General features: G+C 43.5%; 1 protein-coding gene across 4 annotated transcripts in view; it reads right to left on the bottom strand.

Moving 5' to 3' along the window:
- Window positions 1-23,704, bottom strand: part of MAP2K1 (mitogen-activated protein kinase kinase 1) — a 95,837-nt gene that overhangs the window by 49,288 nt on the left and 22,845 nt on the right. Inside the window, exon 1 of one of the 4 annotated variants that reach the window (XM_026478356.4) lies at window positions 15,362-15,478. The exons of the other annotated variants lie outside the window; for them this stretch is intronic. Coding sequence (XP_026334141.1) covers window positions 15,362-15,435 — 74 coding nt within the window. The 5' untranslated portion in view covers window positions 15,436-15,478. Of the gene's footprint in view, window positions 1-15,361; window positions 15,479-23,704 lie in introns of those variants that run through there. 4 annotated transcript variants of the gene reach the window in all.

Here is a 23,704-nt window from a genome sequence, read left to right as displayed (position 1 = left end):
TCCCCCGGGCAACAAGGGAAAGAGCCAAAGCTCAGAAGCACAGCTAAGGCAGGAAGATACAGTCGGAAGAAACACAGATTCAAAATGGGTCTCCAATTCTAGTCCACACGGAGAAATCATCAGTTCTCCAGACCCGTTCCTTCCTCAAATACACGAACACATGTTTATGACAGCTTGGCCCTTCTTAATCAAAGTACCCACAAGAGGGGTCAGCAAACCTCACCTGTGAGCACACATCATCTCTGGGAAAAAAATCCCACTCCCTACAGGACTGTCAGGCAATGCGCACAGACCCTGCTCTCAGGACCATGACTAGAAGTCCATACGAGTGCTCACTCTGTAGAAAACAGAGTCAGGCCCTCAAATTAATAGCAGTTGGCCTGGTAGGCTCAAAACCTACCTGGCAGAAGTAACATCACCGACCAGAGAGAACAAAAATTAAAATCAAAACTAACTGTGCTGGCTTCTGCCTTCTGAAAGAAGGGGAGAGGTAAATGTTTGTGCTAATAAACCCCCCTCACAGCAGAGTCTACCAGAGGACCAGAAGGCTTGCCCAAAGTGAAAAGGGCCTGATCCTCAGCCATGGCACAGGCAGAAGCAGGCCTGACTACCACACAGGGTGGAGCTGGAGAAACGATTTATGCTACAGAATAAGATAGGAGAAGCCTGTTTAGAGAGTGGCTATAAAGTGGCACAAGAGGAAAGGAGGCACCACGGCAAAGGGGCAAAGGTCATTTAAGACCAAAGATAGTTAACACCACTAGATGTTAAGCTGTGTTTATTGCTATAATGCAATACACCCTCCCTACCCCAGACCTTCAGTCCAATCTGCGTGCATGAAAATAGCTTTGTGTATATTTTATTCTTATTGTTGTTTGGTGGAAACCAGGGAAAAAGGGCCAGAATACAAGCTGATTCAACACAGAGTAAAAAGAAGAGGGGAAAAAAAAAAAAAACAGAAAGGGAACCATGGGTCCTACAGAGGCAAAAGTGACCATGAGAATGTAAATCTGCAGGACTGTTTCCATCTAGAGGAGGGCAGGAGATAAGGAAGTTGAGCAGACATCTGCCTTATACCCATTTACGCCCACAGCTGTGAAAACGCAATACAGATTTATCACAGAGCACCCACCGTGTGACAGGCACTATCTGTGCTAGAGGCTAGGAAGGTGCCTATGACGAAGACTTAGGCCCCTGCCCTCACCAGGCATTGGGGGTGTGGGGGAGGGGGGCACAAGGAGTTTGCATTCGGCTCAGGTCATAATCTCAGGGTCCTGGGATCAAGCCCAGCATCGGGCTCCCTGCTCAGCAGAGGGCCTGCTTCTCCCTCTCCCTCTGCCTACCGCTCCTCCTGCTTGTGCTCTCTGTCAAAGAATAAATAAGATCTTAAAAAAAAAGATGTAGAGATGAAAGAAACAGGTATCACAGTGCAAGCAAAACACAGGGAAGGATACCAACAAGTACAGAAAGGACTACAGGGTAAGGCAGATCATAATGCCGAAAGTGAAGCGGCACAGGGGCCTGTGAGAACAGAGATAAGATGCCCCATTCCATCTAAGATGAGGAAGGGAAAGAGAAGGAAAAAATGAAACATCCAAGTTTAGTCCTGAAAGATAATCCAAGTTTTTGCAGCAGGGGGAAAAAGCACTCCAGCCTTGGGCATCAGCACAAATAAAAAGGTGCTGAAAGTTACAAACCGTTCCAAGTGGCCAGACAGCAGGTGCATCCATCCAGGAGGGGGTACAGATGAGGCCGGAGGGTAAGCGGGGGCTAGACCACCAAGGGCACAGTACACCATGCTGAAGAATGAGGTCTGAGGAAAAGCAAGGGACATCGGGGAGATGTTGGTCAAAGGGTACAAACCTGCAGTGGAAGATGAATAGGTCCTAGAGACCTAATGCACAGCCGAACTGCTAAGATCTTAAATGTTCTCACCACAAAAAAGAAATGATAATTATGTGATATGATAGAGATGTTCGCTAAGGCTATGGTGGTAATCATAATTGCAACACATAAGTGTATCAATCAGCACACCTATATGTCAATTACACCTCAAAAAGACAAATAAATAAAAATCTTAAGTTAACAACAACGACAAAAAAAGTCCCAGCACACCAGCCCAGAATGCCTCAGGGTGTTCAGGGCTCAGGAAAGAGCAGCCTGACAAGCTTAGCTTCTAAAAATGCCACAAGATTTTTTTTTTAATTTTTTAATTTTTGTTAATTTAATTTTAAAAAATTTCAAATGCCATAAGAACACTTTTTTTATATTTAAAAATCTAAGATACATCACAATTTGACCAGGATGCAATTTAAGTGTGTGGTTTTGGAGTCAAATCCCCTACAATGTGCTTGTGCAAAACAGACATACGGATAAGTGCAAAAATTCTAGTTTGGAACCTTCACAGAAGTGGAGTCAAGAGCTGCGCACATCTCAGGAGACATACTAGCTTCCTTGAGACAAACAGGATGTAGAAATCTGAAGTTTAAAAGCTGCTGAGCTCAGCTTTCCAAATCCTTGGAAGCCCACAGGAGACTTCTCTTCCAGATAATTAAACTCTCATTACCTTGCCCAAAGACAGACTCAAAAAAGCCTCTGACAGTATTTCTCACACACCAATCCATAGTCCCGGATCCCAGTCCCAAACCCAGCACGGACCTGCAATACTGCTGTCTATTCAATCCATATACAAGTGGTGGCTGCTTTTCCGGTGATGCCTGAAGCTCACCAATTCAGTTCACCTATTGCATTTCCTAGTACCTTACTGAATCCCAGAGGGCTCTTTTTAGTCACCACATTGCACCGTGAATAATTTTCCTCCAATGTATAAACGACGCTTTTAACAAAAGGTACCAAGGTTATGGAAACAACCCTGAACTTGAAGTCAGGAGGTCCAGAGCCGGTACCAGGCCATCTAACCCTGAAACTTGAAATGAGAGCACACTCTGGTCCTGTATCACAAGGGGCTGTGGTGAGAACCTGTTCTGAAACAGATAAATAAGTAAACACATCAAAGAGCCAAAAAACCTTCTTCTAAATTACTCTTGGTTAGGGGTGGTGGGCTGGCTCAGTTGGTGGAACGTACAACTCTCGATCTCAGGGCCGTGAGTTTGAGCCCCACGATGGGTGTAGAGATTACTTGAAAATAAAAGCCAATAAATAAATAAATAAATTGATTCTTGGTTTGAAGAGTGTGACTGTGATGACACTTCACATTAACTGTGAATCCTCAAACAGCATTAAATAATAACCAGTAATCAAGATTAGAAAACAAAACCTACCAAGACAACACTCCACTGCATATTAAATTTGAGGTATTGTGGAGAAAAACAAGAACACTGCAAGACCAGCATCATTAAGCATTCTTTGGACCTTGGCCCCGTGGGGTTAAAATTCTACAGGCTCTGGCTGGCATTCAAAAGAGAAGCTTGTTCTTACAGCAACAGATAAAAAGATTTGTCCACCAAGCTCTTCCTCTTCACTTCTCCCCACCCACTTCCTTTTCTTCCAAAGGAGAACGGGCTCATTTACACACTGGTTTGCCACATCCTGCCTCGGAAGCTACTTCCTAGGAGCTGCTTGGGCTATTCTGAGAGGAGTTTAACTCCTTCAGGCCCCCAAACCACTAGTATATTTATGACATCCTCACCCACCACGGTCATTTACAGTCTAGTAACTAGCATCCATACGATCAGATAAGACTCCCAACTTCCTTCATCCCATGCACTGAATTTAAGCACTTGACCTACTGGCAGGAGCCACATCCCTTGGTCCCACCTGGGGGCTCCAAATGGTCCAGCTTTGCTTAATCAGTCAAAAAAGACATGGGGCGCCTGGGTGGCACAGCAGTTAAGCGTCTGCCTTCGGCTCAGGGCGTGGTCCCGGCATTATGGGATCGAGCCCCACATCAGGCTCCTCCACTGGGAGCCTGCTTCTTCCTCTCCCACTCCCTCTGCTTGTGTTCCCTCTCTCGCTGGCTGTCTCTATCTCTGTCAAATAAATAAATAAAAATCTTTAAAAAAAAAAAAAAAAGACAAAAAGAAGAAATCAACTGACTCTTGATTTCAGTTCAAGTCATGATTTCAGGGTCCTGGGATGGAGCCCTGCATCAGGCTCCGCACTTAGCAGAGAGTCTGTCTGAGGATTCCCTCTCCCTCTCCCTTTGCCCCTCCCCCGACTCACGTGTGTGTGTGTGTGTGTGTGTGTGTGTGTGTGTGTGTGTAAGCGCGCGCCCGCGCGTTCTCTCTAAAATAAATGAAAATCTTTTTAAAAAGGAGAAATGATTCAAGAAGAGCTATAGAGAAACTCAATGCACATAATATTGTATTTGGTATCGGGGAAAACCCAATGAAGCAAATCTCCTGTCCCACATGAGCTCTGTAAGCTAGTACCAACAGTCATTCACTGCACATTTACTGACCACTTACTACACACCAGACCTGGGCTAGAGATGGGCCATCAAGACAAAACTGTAAGTCTCCAAAAGCTCACAATGTAGATAATGAAACAACAGATATATATATATATATATATATATATGAAGATCTCTCTCTCTCACACCCAAACACACACCCACACCCACACACAAAGTGGTTTGTCTCCCAAGTAGTTCATGGACAGCCCCACAGGAAGTTTTCTAAGGGAGACCAGGCAAAGTCTCATGGACAAGATAATATTGTACTTCAACCTTAAAGGAGAGGGTAGACTCCCAAACACTGGCAATAAACTTGACAGAGAAACCCCAAAGGAAATGTACAAAGTCATGGGTAACATTTTATTGAGTGCTTACTATGATTTAGGTATTATGCTAAAGACTTCACACTTAACCCTCAAAACAACCCTACAAGTTAGGTATTATTACCACCCCCACCCTTACTCATGAGGAAGCTAGAGATGACAGACCTTAAGAAGCCCAATTGACATAATTGTTCAGGGGTGGAGGACTCCAACCTCAGCGGTCTGCCTCTAGGGATCACTCCTACAACACAAAGCAAGAGTGCCCACTAAGTTCCAGAACAGAGTCTGTAACTGTGGGGAAGCTGGTTACAGTATTAGAAGGGGAGCAGGGCATAATTAAGCTCCTCTTTTCCCCTTAAAGAGACTTGAGATCTGTGTAGTCGAGAAAGAAAAAGATAGGGGCGCCTGGGTGGCTCAGTCGGTTATTAAGCATCTGCCTTCAGCTCAGGTCATGATCCCAGAGTCCAGGGATCGAGCCCCATGTCAGGCTCCCAGTTCAGTGGGGAATCTGCTTCTCCCTCTGGCCCTCTGCCTTCTTTCTCGTGCTCTCTCACTCACTCTCTCTCACACAAAATCTTAAAAAAAAGTATATATATTTTTTAAATCAAGAAATCAATAAACACTACCTACCTACTACATGTAAGATCCTGTACAGAGGAAAATTATCTTCTGCTGTGTTACAACTGGCTTCCATACATCACCCCCATACAGGTCGACTGGGCCCCCCTGGCTGGCCAGGCATATGTGTCCCTCCCAAAAGTTCCCACTTAGACAAAGAGTATGCCCCCCAGACAGGGGAGGACCAGAGAGCACTCAATGGCACACCAGTTGCTGAGCTCCCAAGACACCCCAGCTCCATTAACAGGAGAACATAGAACAATGAAGCTTCTATGACAAATCAGAAGTATTATTTTTCAAGCTCCAGGCTTGGACCTTTTGTACGTTTTAATAATCTTCAACAGTTCTTGGGTTATATGTCTTATCTGCCATATATGAAACATGAAAACATGGTGATTTTTAGAGCCAACGAGCCAAAAGGTATACTATTTTTTTTTAAAGATTTTATTTATTCATTTAACAGAGATAGAGACAGCCAGCGAGAGAGGGAACACAAGCAGGGGGAGTGGGAGAGGAAGAAGCAGGCTCCTAGCAAAGGAGCCTGATGTGGGGCTCGATCCCAGAATGCCGGGATCACGCCCTGAGCTGAAGACAGACGCTTAACCACTGAGCCACCCAGGCGCCCCCAAAAGGTACACTATTAAGAGAGAATTTAACAGTATTTTTTTCTCTCTCTCTACATTCTCTTATCATCCCTCCCTTTTTTTTTTCCCCCTAAAAGTTAAATCCTGGGGCGCCTGGGTGGCACAGTCGTTAAGCATCTGCCTTCGGCTCAGGGCGTGATCCCAGCGTTCTGGGATCGAGCCCCACATCAGGCTCTTCTGCTGGGAGCCTGCTTCTTTCTCTCCCACTCCCCCTGCTTGTGTTCCCTCTTTCACTGGCTGTCTCTGTCAAATAAATAAATAAAAATCTTAAAAAAAAAAAAAAAAGTTAAATCCTATCAGTCAAACCCACACAGGGTTACCCTTAGGCTGCCCTTGACCGTACAGAAATCGGTCAAGACTTTAATGGCCCTTACCAAAGATATGTCAAGAGGGGCCGGTAAGGGTTAAGAGGAAATGAATTCACTCCATGCTGGGGGCATTTAACAGTGAACCCGGCACCTTTATTCATTCTAAACTGAACACACAGACTCTCCCCTGGCTGTAAAACAGAATGAAAGGGTGGGCGGTGGGGCGGGGCAAAAAACAGGAGCCCCGCACTAGAGAAAAGTCGGGGGTCCTGGATCTCCATTCAGGCTGTCGCTCACTAGCCATAAGCTGCCTGGCTTCTCTGGGCCTCAAACCCTTCATCACACATCCAGGAGGATGAATTATAAAGGTCTTCTCCATCTATAACATTTAAGGACAGATAAGCAGCGATCCTCAGGGGGAGAAGGAATGAAAGATGTTGGTGGTGAAAAGGATGATTAATACAATGTAATGCTATCCCGGGCCCAGAAATAGCCTGGCTTAGAGCTGCATTCACCTTATCAGCCTAGATTTATTAGGGGGGTGGGAGGGCTGGTGGGTGGGAATCACAGCCACCCACAGTGAAATTAAACTCTGTTCCCAAATGGGTTCTGCTCAAGTGTGATTTATCCAGAGAGTGTTAAACAACTCACCGGCTGTATGAAACCGTGTTACCGAAATTGTATTATTGCACAAACTTAACTTTTCCCCAAATGTGATTTGCAGAGAGGATGCAGAGCTGAGAATCCTGTGTCCATGACCATCTGTCCTATCCCAGTCCCTGGAGAGGCGTGGGGGGAGAGTGTGAAAAGCCACAGGTGCCATGTATATTCAGCCACCAATGTCACATATCCATCAAGGAGCCCAACATTTGCTGGGGATAAGTTATGTTCAGCTCAGCATGCAAAAGAGGCTCGCTGACGCATCCAGCTCCAAACATTCCCTGAGCCTTCCTTTGCGCCAGGCAGGGGGCTGAGGGAACACCATAGAATAGGGAAGAGGCCACCGCTACTATATGCTTCTCAAATGTTTCCCCTCTGGGCAAGGAAGGGGCTGTTGGCTGAAAAGGCAGTACAGAGGACTGCAAGCACTCTTAGCTGCCGTGTGACACAGACAAGACCCTGAACCAGAATCAGTTTCCTATCTGTTGAGTAAAGATAACATGTATTTCGCATGCCTCATGTGGTTGAATGAGGAAACAAAGGGATGTAAAAACGATGAGGAGTAGGGGCGCCTGGCTGGCTCACGTGGTAGAACATGGGACACTTGATCTTGGGGTCATGAGTTCCAGCCCCATGTTGGACACAGAGATAACTTTATTTAAAAAAAAAAAATGAAGAGTATACAAAGCCTCACAGAACAAATGCTATGATTACTACCAACACTGTGACCTTCTTGTGCCAAAATATTAAACTGAAAATAATCAAAATAAGTCAAAGTCAGACTTTGCAGGGATTCTTAGCAGATCCTTGACCTCTGGAGAGGAGTGTCTTCTGCCCCCTGCCCTTCCTGCCATGTCAGGAGTTAGTCACTCAGCAAAATTTCACCATACCAGACGGCAGGGAACATGCCATGCACTGGAGACAGAAATGAATAAGACACAATCCCAGGCTTCCCCAATTTCAGTCCAACTGGACCGGAGTTCCACGAACAACTGCAGCGTGATGGGATATGCACAGACTGCCCTAGAGTGTGGAAAAATGACCACTGCCTGGAGTCGGGTGGAGGACAGGTCTGTGACAGATTTACACAAAAGGTGACCTAGAGGTGTGCCTGGGCGGCTCAGTCAGTTAAGCATCTTGGTTTTGGCTCAGGTCCTGATCTCATGGGTTGTGGGGTCAAGCCCCACACTGGGCTCAGCAGGGAGTCTACTTGAGGTTCTCCCTCTGTCCCTGTCCCAACTCACACTCGCTCTCTAAATAAACAAATCTTAAAAAAAATAAAAATAAAAAAAATAAAAAAGAAAAGGCAACCTACAAAGTGAGCTTTGACATAAGATTAGGATTGCAACATGGACTGAAAGGTAGAGAAGGGAAACCCCAAAAGACAGTCTGAGCAGAGACCAGGACCCACTGGGGAAGACGTCTGGAGGAACCATGAAAAAGTAGAACCCAAGAGCCACTTAGACCAGACCCCCCAACGTCTGGCTTGAACCACATGAGTGTTACCTTCCCTTTATGTGTCTACCCCTCCCTATTCCTGCACATGTGCGCGCATACGTGTGCACACACGCACACAACACACACACACACACACCAGGAAATCCTCTTTAATCTCTTGGAGAAGAAAGCGGAGCTTCTTCTTACCAGGCAGACAGTGGTCCTGGAGAAGCCAGGAGGAGTCTGTACTGGGATGTGCTGTGTGGCAGTTGTTTCCTGGGCACCTTTTGCAGGCTCCCGTTTCCCTGAAAATAATTATTTTGCTTCCTCCCCCAAAATTCCAAGTATGCCCACCATGGTCTCTGTCTAGATAAAGAACAGCTGCAGAGCCCCATTGCTGGAAGTGCTTTGGAAGGTGAGAATTTTCTCTCCTTCTCACCTGATAGAGAATAAGACACCCTGGTAAGGAATGTAGTCCTAGTCCTTATCATTAGTCCTGTGAATCACAAAAACCAGTTTACATACATGGAGTGTCTAAAAATCTTTCTGCTGGGTAGGTGCCATTATGCCCATTTTACAGATATGCAAACAGACTCAAGGATGTGAAAGAACTTGCACAAGATCACTCAAGAGAGTAAGAGGCAGGGTCAGGATTCAAACTGACGTCTGCCGGTTCCAAAGCCTTTTTCTTGTGTCACACAGTCTCCAGGCCATGCTTACTCAAAAGTCCCATTCACAGTAGAACCTACTGTGTGACCAGGCCAACTCCCTTTAGCCCTTCTTTGCAGCTGGATTCTTTATCTGCAAAGAGAGGACTGCTAAGAGAGACCTTCAAGATTCGTTTAATAAAATTTAATCTACTTGATATCCACTGTGAGCTTGAAAATGTGCTCAGTGGTGACCTGTATGGTCATGTGGACTCATTACATAAACCCTGAAAGATAGGAAGGCATTCCCATCAGCCCACTTTGCAGAGAAGCAGGCACAGGGTGGTCACATGGCAAGTTAACAGCTCTCCCAGGGAAGGAGCTGAGATCTCACTTTCTCTCTACACAAGGCGCTGTTATTCAAAAGCACCGCAGCCTGACAATTCTCAAGCCTGCAGACTTCCAGAGCCCTCTGGAAGAAGGGTTAATTTCTGGATTCAGTGAAACACCTGGAGAGGTAGAAACAATTATTTAAAACCTGATTGGGAAGCTGGGATCTTCGCTGCACTGCTAGCATCCCAAACTATGAGACGGGTATAGTATGTCCTCTTCAGACCACCCTCCCTTTGGGCCTGTTGACTCCAAAACTCTCATAAGCCCATTCCCAACCTTCTAGAAATGAGACCCTACTCTATAAAACTATACAAGGAGTCGGCTGGGTGCTCTGCCCACACCCTCCCGCCAACATCACCACCACACCACCTCAGGCAGTTAGAGAAAGACCAGACATCAGGGCTCCCTGGGACCCCTTCCAGCTGTGCCTGCCATCTTTAATGTCCTCTCCACCTCTGCCTTTGTACTCTCCGAAAAGACAGGCACTTTCCTGGATACCTGGCCATCACTTCAACTTGTTTTTAATCTCTGACCATACTCATGCATGTGACTTTAACATTTCTTTAGGGAAAAAACCCAAACTTTAATTTGTTTCTAAAACACAACTTTCTAAACCAATGAGTGTGATATACTGAAATCAAATATCACATTTAAGGCTTCCTAAAAATATTACCCCAGTACAATGCCTCCCTTTTGTTCCCACGTACCCATCCCCCCCACACGCACACACATAACACTTTAGGCTGTCATTTAGACACTGGCATGTATAATTTAAATGTCTTTAACAGCATCTACTAAAAGGACATTTGCACATGACTCTTCAGTTTACTTCAAAGCAATGATCCAAACTGGAGTTTTCAATGCATTTCAGGACTAAATAGGTAAATACATGAATGATAAATGCCGACCATAAAATTCAGGCAAGATTTTAAAATGCATTAGACTGGCCCGGAACACGGGCATCTTTTTCCATCTTCAGCAGAAGTCCATTTCATCCATTTCTCAGCTCAGTGCCTGGTCTATATTAGGTACGTAATAAGTATCAGTTAAATGAATGTTAATACATCTGAATCTTAACACAGAAGTTTGAAACCTATTGTTGTAATTTTAGTCATAATCTAAATCTATTTGACCCTCACACAAAAGCCATTCGAATCAACAAGCAGCTGCTTCTATTCAAAGTATACCTACCTCTGCCATCTGAACTGTTTTGAAGTTGGCCTTGATTGGGAGACAAATGGCTGGCAGCTGCAAGTTCAGTTACAAAGTGCTTGGTAGGAAGGCAGAGCACGAACCAGGGGGAATCAAAGTGCTGTTTCATACATTAAGCATGGAATTCCTTTCCAACAAACATCTCTCATTTTCCTAGAGGCAACTAATCCGGACATGCCCTTTGAACTTAGGAAAACACAGGGCTGCAGTCTGGGAGAAACAATCTAGTTTGAAGGCCAGGCAAGGCTGGGAGAGTGGGGCAGTCACTCCTCTTGCACACTTCTGATCTGTTAATCGTTTTTAAAGGAAGAGTGTGAACCATGGGAAAGCCACCAGGCAATCAGTCCAAAGGCCCAGATTAACCAGACATAGGACACAGAACACGTTACGTCCCTCCTTTGTCCCTCATTTTCTCCTCCACAAAATAAGAGGCAAAAATAGGGGCGCCTGGGTGGCACAGTCGTTAAGCGTCTGCCTTTGGCTCAGGGCGTGATCCCGGCATTCTGGGATCGAGCCCCACATCAGGCTCCTCCGCTAGGAGCCTGCTTCTTCCTCTCCCACTCCCCCTGCTTGTGTTTCCTCTCTCGCTGGCTGTCTCTATCTCTGTCGAATAAATAAATAAAATCTTAAAAAAAAAAGAGGCAAAAATAAATAAAAGGATAAAACTGGATGACCACTAGGCACTAATTTTCTGTAACGACGGGAATGTTCTAATCTGTGCTCTCTGATACAGTAGCCACTAGTCACATGCAGCCTCAGGCCCTTGAAACTCTTCCCATGTGCGACTTAGGAAGTGATTTTCATTTTTAAATTTCACTGAATTTTAGTACACTGAAATTTCAATAGCTACAGATGGTAGTGGCTCCAGCTCTGGAGAGTACAACTCTAAAAAGACCTCTAGAGGGGTGCCTGGCTGGCTCAGTCGGTAGTGTGTGCAACTCTTGATCTCAGTGTTGTGAGTTCAAGCCCCACACTGGGTGTAGGGCTTACTTAAAAAATTTTGTTTTTTAAAGACCTCTACCATTTTACATAATCTTTGGACAGCCATGTGAGAAAAACCTGGATGTTTGAGTAGGCCAGACCTGGGTTCTAAACTTAGTCCCACCACTTTCTAGCTGTGCCAACTTCCACAAATTACTTAACTCCCATGTACTTTATTTTCCTTATTCATACAATAGAATATTAGGACCTTTCTTGCAGAATTGTAGTGCAAACTCAAGATAATGCATGCAAATAGAACAGACAGGATCTCAATAAATGTTAGTTCTGTTTCCAGTTATGGTGTCCTTCGGGGATACAAGTTTCATGTCTTTGGACTTCATCCTACTGTTCCTTCCTGATCTAGGACCTGTACTTAATTATTACCCCACAGATTAACAGCTGTGCTCCTACAGATGCAGCCCTTGTCTTTCAAGAATGCAACTTGCTCAGGAATTGATTCAGGTCCTCAGCTGTAGGCCAGCCAGTAAGCCAAGTCCTCTGCACCTCCGGAACTGCTAACTTCCGCTCACCCTGTGTCCCCGCCACATCACACCAGCATTCAGGAATTCACAAAACTCTTCCCCATGATGGCATACCACACTGACGCTTTGTTCTATGCAACCAGAACACCTGTTGGTGGTTCTGGTACTTCCCTCTGTAACTCTCCCCTTGACTTCCCCTAATATTTTATGGTTTCTTTATTTGGAAACGCTTTAGGATAACCTTTCATTTTGTAATTGCTCGGTGATTCAGAATACTCAGAAATAGAAATGCAACAAGCTACATTTATGGCTAACCCAGCATTAGTTTAGTTACCAAAATAAAACAAGGCAAAAGAGACTATGTTTTAGAAGGGAGTGTTCCAATAAAATTTAAAAAATGTTGCAGTCCCTATCTAAATTTTTTTAAGATTTTATTTTTAAGTAATCTCTGTACCCAACATGGGGCTCAAACCTACAACCTCGAGATCAAGAGTCGCATGCTCTACTGACTGAGCCAGCCAGGTGCCCCAGTCTCTACCTAAATTAGTATGTGTTAAAAGCCTGGTCCAGGGGCGCCTGGGTGGCACAGCGGTTAAGCGTCTGCCTTCGGCTCAGGGCGTGATCCCGGCGTTATGGGATCGAGCCCCACATCAGGCTCCTCCGCTGGGAGCCTGCTTCTTCCTCTCCCACTCCCCCTGCTTGTGTTCCCTCTCTCGCTGGCTGTCTCTATCTCTGTCGAATAAATAAATAAAATCTTAGAAAAAAAAAAAAAAAAAGCTTGGTCCAAGTGTTCCACAGGCCCGTCCTCTAGTGAATGGAACCTTTCCACGGCGCCAGTGACCAAGTTTTATAGTGGATATAAATGAATGCCTAAAAGCAGCAGGATTAATTTTCTATTAATAATTATTGGAATGTTAAGCCGCTGCCTTCTTCCTGTTGGGGGCTGGGGGGAAGAAGCTGAAATACAGGCTGGCATTTTGGTAGGATTTCAATCTGGATTCCAGTAAGCCACCAGACAAAAGGTTTACAGTTGGTTTGGAATTCTTGCTAACCTCTGAGGCCTCCCCCGACAGGCCATTCTGGAAGGACCGTTTACTGATGGATGGTACGAAATCAAATTGGGCAAATAACTTTGACTCTGGACTCTCAAATGTGGTGAAGGTGTAATTTTTTAAAACTAACCTGGAAATGTAAGTTACAACTCAATAAAGAAGGGCTTATAATTATCCTGGATCCAGACAAGCCTGTAAGTACAATATGATTGGCTAGTCATGTCTTCTTACAACTTCCCATATTCCCAGATTTAACCTGAACCTGGAACCCACGTAGATCATTCACTCAACTTATTGTTCTACTTTGTCTGAAAAGTAAATGCACATAAGAGCATTCAGGATTCTGAACCTTTCTTGGTAACAGTTAAACTCAAAATAGGTCAATTCCAGAAAGGCATTCATTTCAAGGGGACTTTTGTCTGTGGTTATTTTGAAAACCGCTGCTTTTAAAACTGACATTATGAAGCTTAAAAATAGGCCCTCCTACTAAGGATCCTGGATTAAAATACCCTTTCTTCCCCTCATTTCCTTATTCCCTGTTCACTCAAACACCTAAGAGAATGGTGATATAGAGGGGTGCCTTCTCAAGCGCTTCAGATTATTACTCGAAAAAAATTCTGATTATTTCTTGATAAAATTCAGATTATTAGTTTAAAAAATTTTTTTACGATACTGGATAAAGTTTCCAAAATTTGGTGTTGGGTAAACTTGGTTGGAAAACTTTCCAAGTATCCCAAATGAAAACATATAATACATACACCAATAAGAAAATCCAAGCCTGAAAACCAACTCCTCCGTTCCAGCTGTGTGAGCTCCCACCAGGTTCCTTCTCCTCTCTGGGTCTGGTTTCATTTCGCAAATGCAGGGAGGGGGCTAAAGGATCTGTAAGGTCCCATCCAGCCCAAACAGGCTCTGCTTCTATTAAGCTAGGCAGCTGCTTCCTATTTTCATGGCTCTTTGGAAAAAGCAGAAACGTTCCCTGCCCAGAAGGTCCTTGGGAAGCATCATTATACTTAATAGTGTTCCCCTGGGACACAAGGACTGCTATTGAGAGCAATGCAAAATGGCTATAAAATATAAAGTTGTTCAGAGGAAAAAATAAGTTATGTTTTAAAGATGACACTAGTAAATCTAGAAATGCATATACATTCAACCAAAAAATTTATAATGAGTGAATTTAACAAAGCTGCAGGATATAAACAGTTCATACAAATCAAACCACGGTCAAGACGGAAAATACAAATTAAAAACTGTTCAATCACAATGGCATTAAAAAAATGACATCAAAATGTTAAGCCTTTGAAATATTAATTCAGGACCCAGAAGAATTATTCAGAAGAAACTATAACACGAGAGAAAAGAGACCTTAATAAATGGAAAGGTACACCAGGAAAGTTGTTAATGTTTTCATTAGGGGCACCTGGCCAGCACAGTTGGTAGAGCATGCCATGCTTGATCTCAGGGTCATGAGTTCGAGCCCCAAGCTAGCTATAGAGATTACTAAAAAAACCAAAATCCTAAAAAAAAAATTTTTTGTAATAAAGTGTTCATTAACCCTAACAAATTAAAAAAAAAAAACCTATCAGAACTACGTAAGAGTTAAAAGGCAATTTTAGAAATACATCAAAATACCTTAAAGACCAACTAAAAGTAAACCTGAAAATACAACATAGTTTCTTAAATATAATTTATCTACCTATACAATACTAGAACTCATTGTGGAGAACTAGACCTGTTCCTCACACAAAACACATTAATAAGTTCCAGATGGGACAGAACTAGCCATATAAGAGAGAAATGGCTATAAGAAAAAGAACCCACATACTTACACGAAGTTGTGAAGAGACAGGTCTAAATACTAAAGAAAACTAGGGCTATCCCATACAAAAGATATGCTTTTAAAGACAATAAATAAGGATGTTTTTAACACAACATAAAAGGAAAACCTTGCCAACGGGACAACGCAGTAGCCACATAATTGATAACATTTTAAAATACAAAGCACATTGACCTCAACAAACCACAAGACAACTGACTGCGTAGGGATTAATAAAAGACATGAATGAACAAATAAAATACAAAGCACATAAAAACTATCTAGACATACCTATTAAAAAATCCCCAGAGAAGAAAAGTTTGCATGTGACTTTTCGAAATGGCTAGCGGGTACCACAAAACCGGCCCACCTACCTCTCCCCCTTCATCTCCTCCGACCCGCTCCCAGGCATCGGTGCACTCAACTGCTTGCCGGCTCCTCCACGCATCCCAGGCTTTCCCACTTATGTCAAGTGGCTCGTCCTGCGCTCTCTTCCTGCCCTGCCCTGCCCCCCCCCCATGGAAATCCTAGCCATCCTTCAAGACCCAGCTCAAATGTCATCTCTTCCGTGAAGGCTCTCCTCATCTCCCCCACTGGATGTGCCTTCTTCCTCCTCTCAACGAGCTCGGACAGTACTTTCTTTGTACATCAGGGCACTTTTCTTACTCTGCAGCCGTTTGTTTCCTTCCTGTGCCCCTGCGACCTCTCCCTGTCCTCCTATGAGATTTTAAAATCCCTGGAGGCAAAGACAATCTTACTCGACTGCCTACAGCTTCTAGTAGAGCCAATTACATTAAGCATTCAATAAATATTAGTTCAAATGGAATTGATGAAATACAGAAAATAATCCCATTTCAAAAATACAGCCTGGCTAACACCTGAAGTAAAGCAGATGGACCTTCAAAGGAGCCCTTTCCACCTATTAAACTATCAAAAATCACGGAGCTTAAAAAAAAAAAAGAAAAAAAAGGAGAAAAAAAACCCTTTCTGTGGCTTGAGGAAACAGTTGAAATATAACTGGTTCCATCTTTTTTTGGAACATATTCTGTTAATACGTAACAACAGCGGCAACATGGTTCATTGCCTCTGATTTGGTGTATGAATTAATCTAAAAGCAGAACAAAATGGTTCAAAACATTTACCAGACTATCGGTACATAATAAAAATCAGGGGGCCACCGGCATGGAGCAGTCGGTTAAGTGCCCAACTCTTGGTTTCGGTTCAGGTCATGATCTCAGGATCTCAGGGTCGTGAGATCGAACCCCGAGTCAGGCTCCCCACTCAGGGGGCATCTGCTTAAGATTCTCTCTTCCTCTGCTCCTGCCCTCCGCCCCCACGCGTTCTCTCTCTCTCAAATAAATAAAATCTTCAAAAAACAAAAATCTGTAAGCCACCTAATCAACAAAGTATCATTTATAAAGCCAGACTCTATCAAATTCTACTCTTTGGACAAAAATAAATGACAAGCATGAGGATTATGTCCATGTGTAAAAATGGGGAGGGGGGGTTGGAGGGGGACTTCATCAACTGATCACAGCCATGTATATAATGGAATGCCCCAAAAAAAGTTAAACTTAAAAGTTTAATGCCTGTAGTTTCCTTCTTTAAAAGGTGTTAACATACTCAAATTTTTTAGAGTTGTGCTTAAGCAGGCAAATATTCAAAGAAGGGGTGAGGGGAAAAGAGGTCACATTACCCTTCTGCACTTTTTCTTAACCCCCTTGGAACCTCTTCTTAATCTGACTCCCTTGCTGACATCAAAGCAGGACTCCCCTGGGAACTACACTGAGAAATCCAAGGCAGGATCAGCTCTTTCAGTCTGTCCTGCACCAGGAGCCAGAGAACACCTGCTGCTTTAAAAAACAAAACACCATTCATCCTGGGAGGAGTTAACTCAGCAAACAAGCACAGGAGCCTCCAAACAGCTCTCACAGGCTTTCGGGCAACAGAACCAGGACACAGGACATGAAGTAAAAACACAATCAAGCAGCAGTAAGACAGTAAGATGATTTTTGAGAACTGGCAGCTTCTGGAAGAAAACAGAAACAAAACTGGGACCTTACGCTTTCTTCTCAGGCTCAACCTCATTTTCTGCCCAGCCTGTGTGTTCTCTGGGTTTGTTTTCTCCACGTCAGAAACATGCACCATTGCTTGACCTGTGCCTCCTGGGGAGGTGGTGGAAATACTACCAACTCTACCGAGGAAAGCTAGCAAAGAGGTTTTTTGTTGTCAGTTTGTTTTTGATTTGCTTTGTATTTTTAAGATTTTATTTATTTATTTGAGGGGAGGGAGGAGCAGAAGGAGCGAGAGAGGGAGGGGCAAAGAATCTCAGGCCGACTCTGTGCTGAGCCCCACATGGGGCCCGATCCCAGGACCCTGAGATCATGACCTAAGCCAAAACCAAGAGTCTGACGCTCAACCAACTGAGCCACCCCGACACCCCAGTTTCTTTGTTTAAACATTATTCTCGGGTGCCTCAGTGGCACAATCAGTCAGATACCTGATAGCTCTTGATTTCAGCTGGGGTCTTAATCTCCAGGGTGTGGGATGCAGCCCCACGACAGGCTCTGTGCTCAGTGTGGAATATGCTTAAGACCCTCTCTCCTGCTCCCCACCCTCGAAAATAATTAATCTTTTTAAAAAATGAATAAACAAACATTTCTTTGGTTTTATCCAATCTACCAATAATGATTAACTGTATCAGCAGTGTTATAAACCCAGGGGTCCAAAAAGGTATGGCCCCTAATCAAGTTAAGGGAAAAAAGACATATAAGGAACATGTAGTGAATAAGAAAGCATTATGATTTTAAAATGATACCGCATTTAATGTGATGTTCATTACACAACATAGACCAGAAGTACAAAAGGGGAAAGAGAAAATGTGAGTTAAGCGTCTGCCTTCGGCTCAGGGCGTGATCCCGGCGTTCTGGGATCGAGCCCCACATCAGGCTCCTCCGCTGGGAGCTTGCTTCTTCCTCTCCCACTCCCCTGCTGTGTTCCCTCTCTCGCTGACTGTCTCTCTTTCCGTCAAATAAATAAATAAAATCTTAAAAAAAAAAAAAAAGGCATAAGACTCAGGAGGAATTTTGGGTTCTCTGGGTACTCCTTAAATATTTATTATGAATTTTTCCAAACAGACAGCAAAATGGAAAGAATAAAACAATGAAACTCACAAACTAACCAACTAAACAACTGTGAACATTTTGCCTCATTTGCTTTATCTACAATGCGTATATGTGCGTTTTTTTCTTGAACCATTTCAAAGTGAGTCTCACGCATCACCTATGAAGAACATTCTCCTACATAATAATACATTACATCTAAAAAATTAATAATTTTCTATTCAAATTTCCCAAATTGTCCCAAGAATGCATTTGGTCTATTTCATTTCTGATTCAGTATCCACCTGAGGTTCATGCGTTATATTTAGTTGGCATGTCTCTTCAGTCCATTATTTCTAGAACCACACCACTCCCCCCACTTTTGTCCATGACAGTGACTTTCTAAAAAGACTAGGTCAGTTGTCACAGAGAATGTTCCACATCCTGGATTTGTCTGATGGTTTCCTCCTGGTGTCATTTAACTTGTTCCTCTGTCCCTACATTTGTTGTAAACAGGAAGTTAGGTCTCAAGGCTTGATTAGATACAGATTTGGCTTAGATTTTAAAAGAGAGGCAGCATATAAAATGTCCAAATTAACATGATTTATCAACATTTGTGGTTTGGTATTGAGAACAAAAGATTAACAGCTTTCTGAGAAGGAAGAAATCAAAGTGGCATCATTAACAACATTTCCCTTTTGAACAGCATTCCAGTAATCATAAAGTGCTTTCATATACATTATTTTGGATGATGCTCATCTGCCTGCCCTCCTCACAGGTTTGTTACATTATCATCCTTGCTTTACTAATAAGGAAAACCGAGGCTCAGTGAAGTTAAATGACATAGCCAAGATCAACAACTAAGAAGTAGTATAAGTCTTGGGGCGCCTGGGTGGCACAGCAGTTAAGCATCTGCCTTCAGCTCAGGGCGTGATCCCGGCGTTATGGGATCGAGCCCCACATCAGGCTCCTCCGCTATGAGCCTGCTGCTTCCCCTCCCACTCCCCCTGCTTGTGTTCCCTCTCTCGCTGGCTGTCTCTATCTCTGTCAAATAAATAAATAAAATCTAAAAAAAAAAAAAAGTAGTAGTATAAGTCTTGAAGACAGGTCCTAGAATAGCATGGAGTTACTCAGAAAATACCACATAATCTCAAAATTATGTACATGTATACATGGGAGATGAGATTTATGCTAGGTCTTGAAAGATGGGCAGCATTCACTCATTTCAAACACTCTGCTAGATGCTGGGGAAAGATCAGTACACAAGACAGTCATGGTCCCTGCCCTCACAGAAGCTAAAGTGTGCTGACAAATACAAAACAAAAATACAATCACACAGGAAAGTGGAGGAGGGCACTCCAGACAAAAGAAACCATGTGAGCAAGATCAGACAGAGGTGGGAAGCAGTATGCTGGGGTGAAGGGAGGACAGTAAAGGGGTCAGTGCGGATCACAACAGGTGAACTGGGAGAGAGAAAAATCAAACTAGATGGGTAAGGCAGGGCCAATAGCTACTCTACTAAAGTACCCTCTCCCTTTCTTTCAAAGATGCGCAAGTAAGTGAAAGTAGAATATTCTAAGAGTTTATGTTCAAACGAGGGTCCCCCACATCTCCTTGCCACGGGCGAAGTCATCTGTAGGACTCTTTTTCCCCTTCTGTACCTGCTGCAACAACAGAAGGGGCATTCTTCCCGAGAACACAGGCTTCAGCTGGCCTGACTATTCACCTGAAGCTGTTCTCAAATGACAGCACCAGTATTATTACAGCAACAAAGACGCAGAAACGTCCAAGTTCACGACTACAGAATGAGTTAAAACCATGTTAAAGGCTCCCTACTTATCATGGTACACAACCCAGAAAAGGCCATCAGAGACCCCTGAAAAGCGTATCAATCTGTCTTAACTTTTCTGTATAGGAACTATGCTCTGAACGCAACTATTAAGTCAGTCTGAGCGTTTCAGGGTTATGGTGAAACAGTTCAAAAGCCAAAATCTGTGGATGCCACTAAGGCAAAGCAACACACCCTCCTGTCTATTCAGCACTTTATGGCCTTCAAAGCACTTTTATAGGAGTTACCTCGTTTAATCTTCACGATACTCTTTCAGGGTAGGAATGCTTCATTTCATCAGCAGGTGTCTACTGAGAAGCAGACACTGTTCTACTCACTGACCAAGGAACAAAGCCAAGCCCCCACCTTCGTGAAGCTTACACATGAGCGAGGCAGGGGCAGCAGACCAACACTTATCACAGGAAAGACTGAGCACAATGAAGGGGCAGAGGCAGGGAGAAACCTATGTTACAGATTAGACAGAGTGGTCAAGGATGACCTCCGTGAAGAGACATTTGTGCAGAGGTCTGAAGGCAATGAGGAAGCACGTTTTTTAGAAGAGCTTCCAGGAAGATGGAATGGCAAATGCAAAAGCTCGGAGACGGGAATGTGCCCCACTCACTGCAGACCAACACCAGAGCACAAGGGGGCTGGAGTGCAGATGTAAGGGGGGCAGTGGAAGAAAACAAAGGACCTGTTGGGGTGGGACCTTGTAGGCCATTAAAGTCAAGATTCTGTAAGCCCCCCTTGCACTGAACAGATAAACAAACAAAAAGTCAGGAAGTACAAAGGACTTGCCTAAAGTCAACGAAAAAGTGAGGTTTCAGGAAATGCCCTGTGCTGGGATTTCTTCTCAGGGTTCAAGCTTCTCCTCATGGAGATTAAAAGTGTTCTTTAAGGGGTGCCTGGCTGGCTCAGTCAGTAGAGCATGAAACTCTTGATACTGGGGTTGTGAGTTCAAGCCTCGTGTTTTATGTTAATAAAATCTTAAAAAAAAAAAAAGTGGGGGCGCCTGGGTGGCACAGCGGTTAAGCGTCTGCCTTCGGCTCAGGGCGTGATCCCAGCATTCTGGGTTCGAGCCCCACATCAGGCTCCTCTGCTGTGAGCCTGCTTCTTCCTCTCCCACTCCCCCTGCTTGTGTTCCCTCTCTCGCTGGCTGTCTCTATCTCTGTTAAATAAATAAATAAAATCTTTAAAAAAAAAAAAAGTGTTCTTTCAGAAACAAAGAGATTAAATATGTGCCTCATCGTGGAAGGAGACATAAGGTACACCAAGCAATCCCACTTGAGAACATTCCACAGGAAACTCTCACAAGGGTCCAAAAGGAGCCGTGCACAAGGACTGTACTGTTTGATGCAGAAAACGGTTGAAAACAGTTGTCTCATTCTAAGGGAACTGACATAGGATAATAAGCAAAATGGGGTACATGCACATGACTGCTCTGCAACCAAGAGAAATAATGAATAGCATCATGTAGCATCATGAATAGCTCAGAAACATGGTATTATGTTAAAAAAAAAAAAAAGTAAAGACAAACTGCAAAAAAATTGGGGGACGGTCATTGCTTTTGTTCAAATATTCCTGGTTCTCCTCCTTCCAAGAACACCCCTCCTTTGAAGGTCAGCATGGCCATGTGATTTGCTCCGGCCAATGAAATGAGAGCAAAAGTGACCTGTGTCACTTCTGGACAAAAACGTCAGGAGCCAGAACGTGGTTCACAAGATGCCCTTCTCACGTGAGCATATTTCAGAGATAGAACCTCCGTAAGCCTGGATCCCTAATGGAATCCAATGAACAGACTCCCACTGACCTGCAAGTGTGTTGAACTACTGATTTTTTGGTTGGTTATAACCTCAACACAACCTAATCTATCCCAGCTGAGGCATATTTATAGCACAACAGTAATTTTTATAAAATCTGAATATATTTAGGGTGTACAACATGAGATTTGATACACATACAGATTACTACAGTCAAGCTAATTAACAAACATATCTATGTCCTTACAGTTACCATTTTCTTGTGTATGCGAGCTCCTGAAATCTACTGTCTTAGCAAATCTCCAGTATTCAATACAGTATTATTAACTACAGTCACCATGTCGTACATTAGATCTCTAGGATGATTCATCCTACAGCAACTTTGTATCCTCAACACCCCCCTCCCCACCCCTGGTAACCACCTTTCTACTCTCTGCTTCTATTTATTCCCCCCCTTTTTTTAGATTCCACATGTAAGTGAGATCATGGAGTATATTTTTTCTTCTGTGTCTGGTTTATTTCATTTCACATAAAGTCTTCCAGGTTCATCCATTTGTCACAAATGGCAGGATCTCCTTTCTCAAGGCAAAATAACAGCACAATTGCACTCAGCACTCTCAGCACAGAAACACACAAAACAGTACCATCTTCCTCCCAAAGGTATACATACCCAACAAATGAGTGGAACCATAAGACCATATATTAAATATCCTAGAGTGGGTGAGTGCCTGTGAAAGAAAAGGAAATGGGGAGGGAGAAATGACAGCAAAGGGGAAAATAAAAGAAAAAAATGAAAAAGCACAAAAAGATTTGTTAAACACATTGTGCAAATATTCAAAATTTAAGTCACTCACTGATTTACTCAAACATTTTTGCACTTATTATGCACCAGCTACTGTATTCCGGGAACTACTTAAAGAGCAATGAATCAGAAAAAGGCAGCCCTAACCTCACAGTTTATTGTATACAGAAAAGGGAGATATTTAAAATATCCTAGTAAAAAATTATAGACAGTGAATGAGTGTCATAAAAAAAAAATCAGGTGATGGGCACCTAGCTGGCTCAGTCGGTAGAGCATGCAACTCTCTTGATCACAAGGTCATGAGTTTGGCCCCACAATGAGGGTGGAGCCTACTTAAAAAAAAAAAAAAATTCAGATGACATGGGAAAGCGACCTCCTTCAGAGATTAGGTGGTCTGTGAACACCTCGGAGGAAATGACATTTAGGTAGAGATGATGATAACTTCCTTCCCAGCTTGGGAAGAGGAAGGGATGATTCATTCTAGGCAAAGGGAACAGCATGTGCAAGGGCCTGGAGGGAATACAGACCATCCCAAGAAGGAAGTGAAAGAGGACTAGTATGGTGGAAGAAAGGAGCAGCAGGAAATGTGGTTAAAGAGATGGGGGTAGGAGGGCCATGGGGGAGCAGATCTCTGGGTCTCACAGCCCAACAGGATTCTGGATTTTATTCAAACTGCAATGGAACCATGAAAACATTTGAAACAGGAATGATATGATCTTATTTCCAATTTATTTCATGCTAACACTTAGTACCCTTGCAATATGCTCATACATTTTTACAAAATTTGCAAAAGAGGTATTTTTACACTCTTTTTTCTTCAAGGATCCCGGCAACTTGCATAAACTTCAGGTCCCATGTAACCCAGCTCCATCTGAATGCGTTAAGTGCTAAGTTAGAGGTAAATCCCAAAGTGTCAAGGAGCCACAGAAGAGAAGTATCCTTGCCAAGTGAGTACCAAGAGATCCTTAATGTCAATGGATTTTTTTTTTCTTTAGTTTACATTACATGATAATGTTCACAACTGTGCCCTGGTCTAATCACAGAAATCACGAGAACAGCAGCCTTACTTGAGAAACACTTCGAAGATGAAAGATGAAGATGTGTACAGCTTTCCTCCCTTTAGTGCCAGGAAATGTAGGGGAACAGTCCCTGTTTGTCTCAGGCAGCCTACACAAAGATGCCTCCTATTGTAACACAGCAATGAGTCATGGAGGTAGATGCAGACG

The sequence above is a fragment of the Ursus arctos genome, unplaced genomic scaffold, assembly GCF_023065955.2.
Source record: "Ursus arctos isolate Adak ecotype North America unplaced genomic scaffold, UrsArc2.0 scaffold_28, whole genome shotgun sequence".
Classification (NCBI taxonomy): domain Eukaryota; kingdom Metazoa; phylum Chordata; class Mammalia; order Carnivora; family Ursidae; genus Ursus; species Ursus arctos.
Note: the sequence above shows the minus strand (reverse complement) of the source record. Positions and strands in the feature narration are given on the sequence as shown.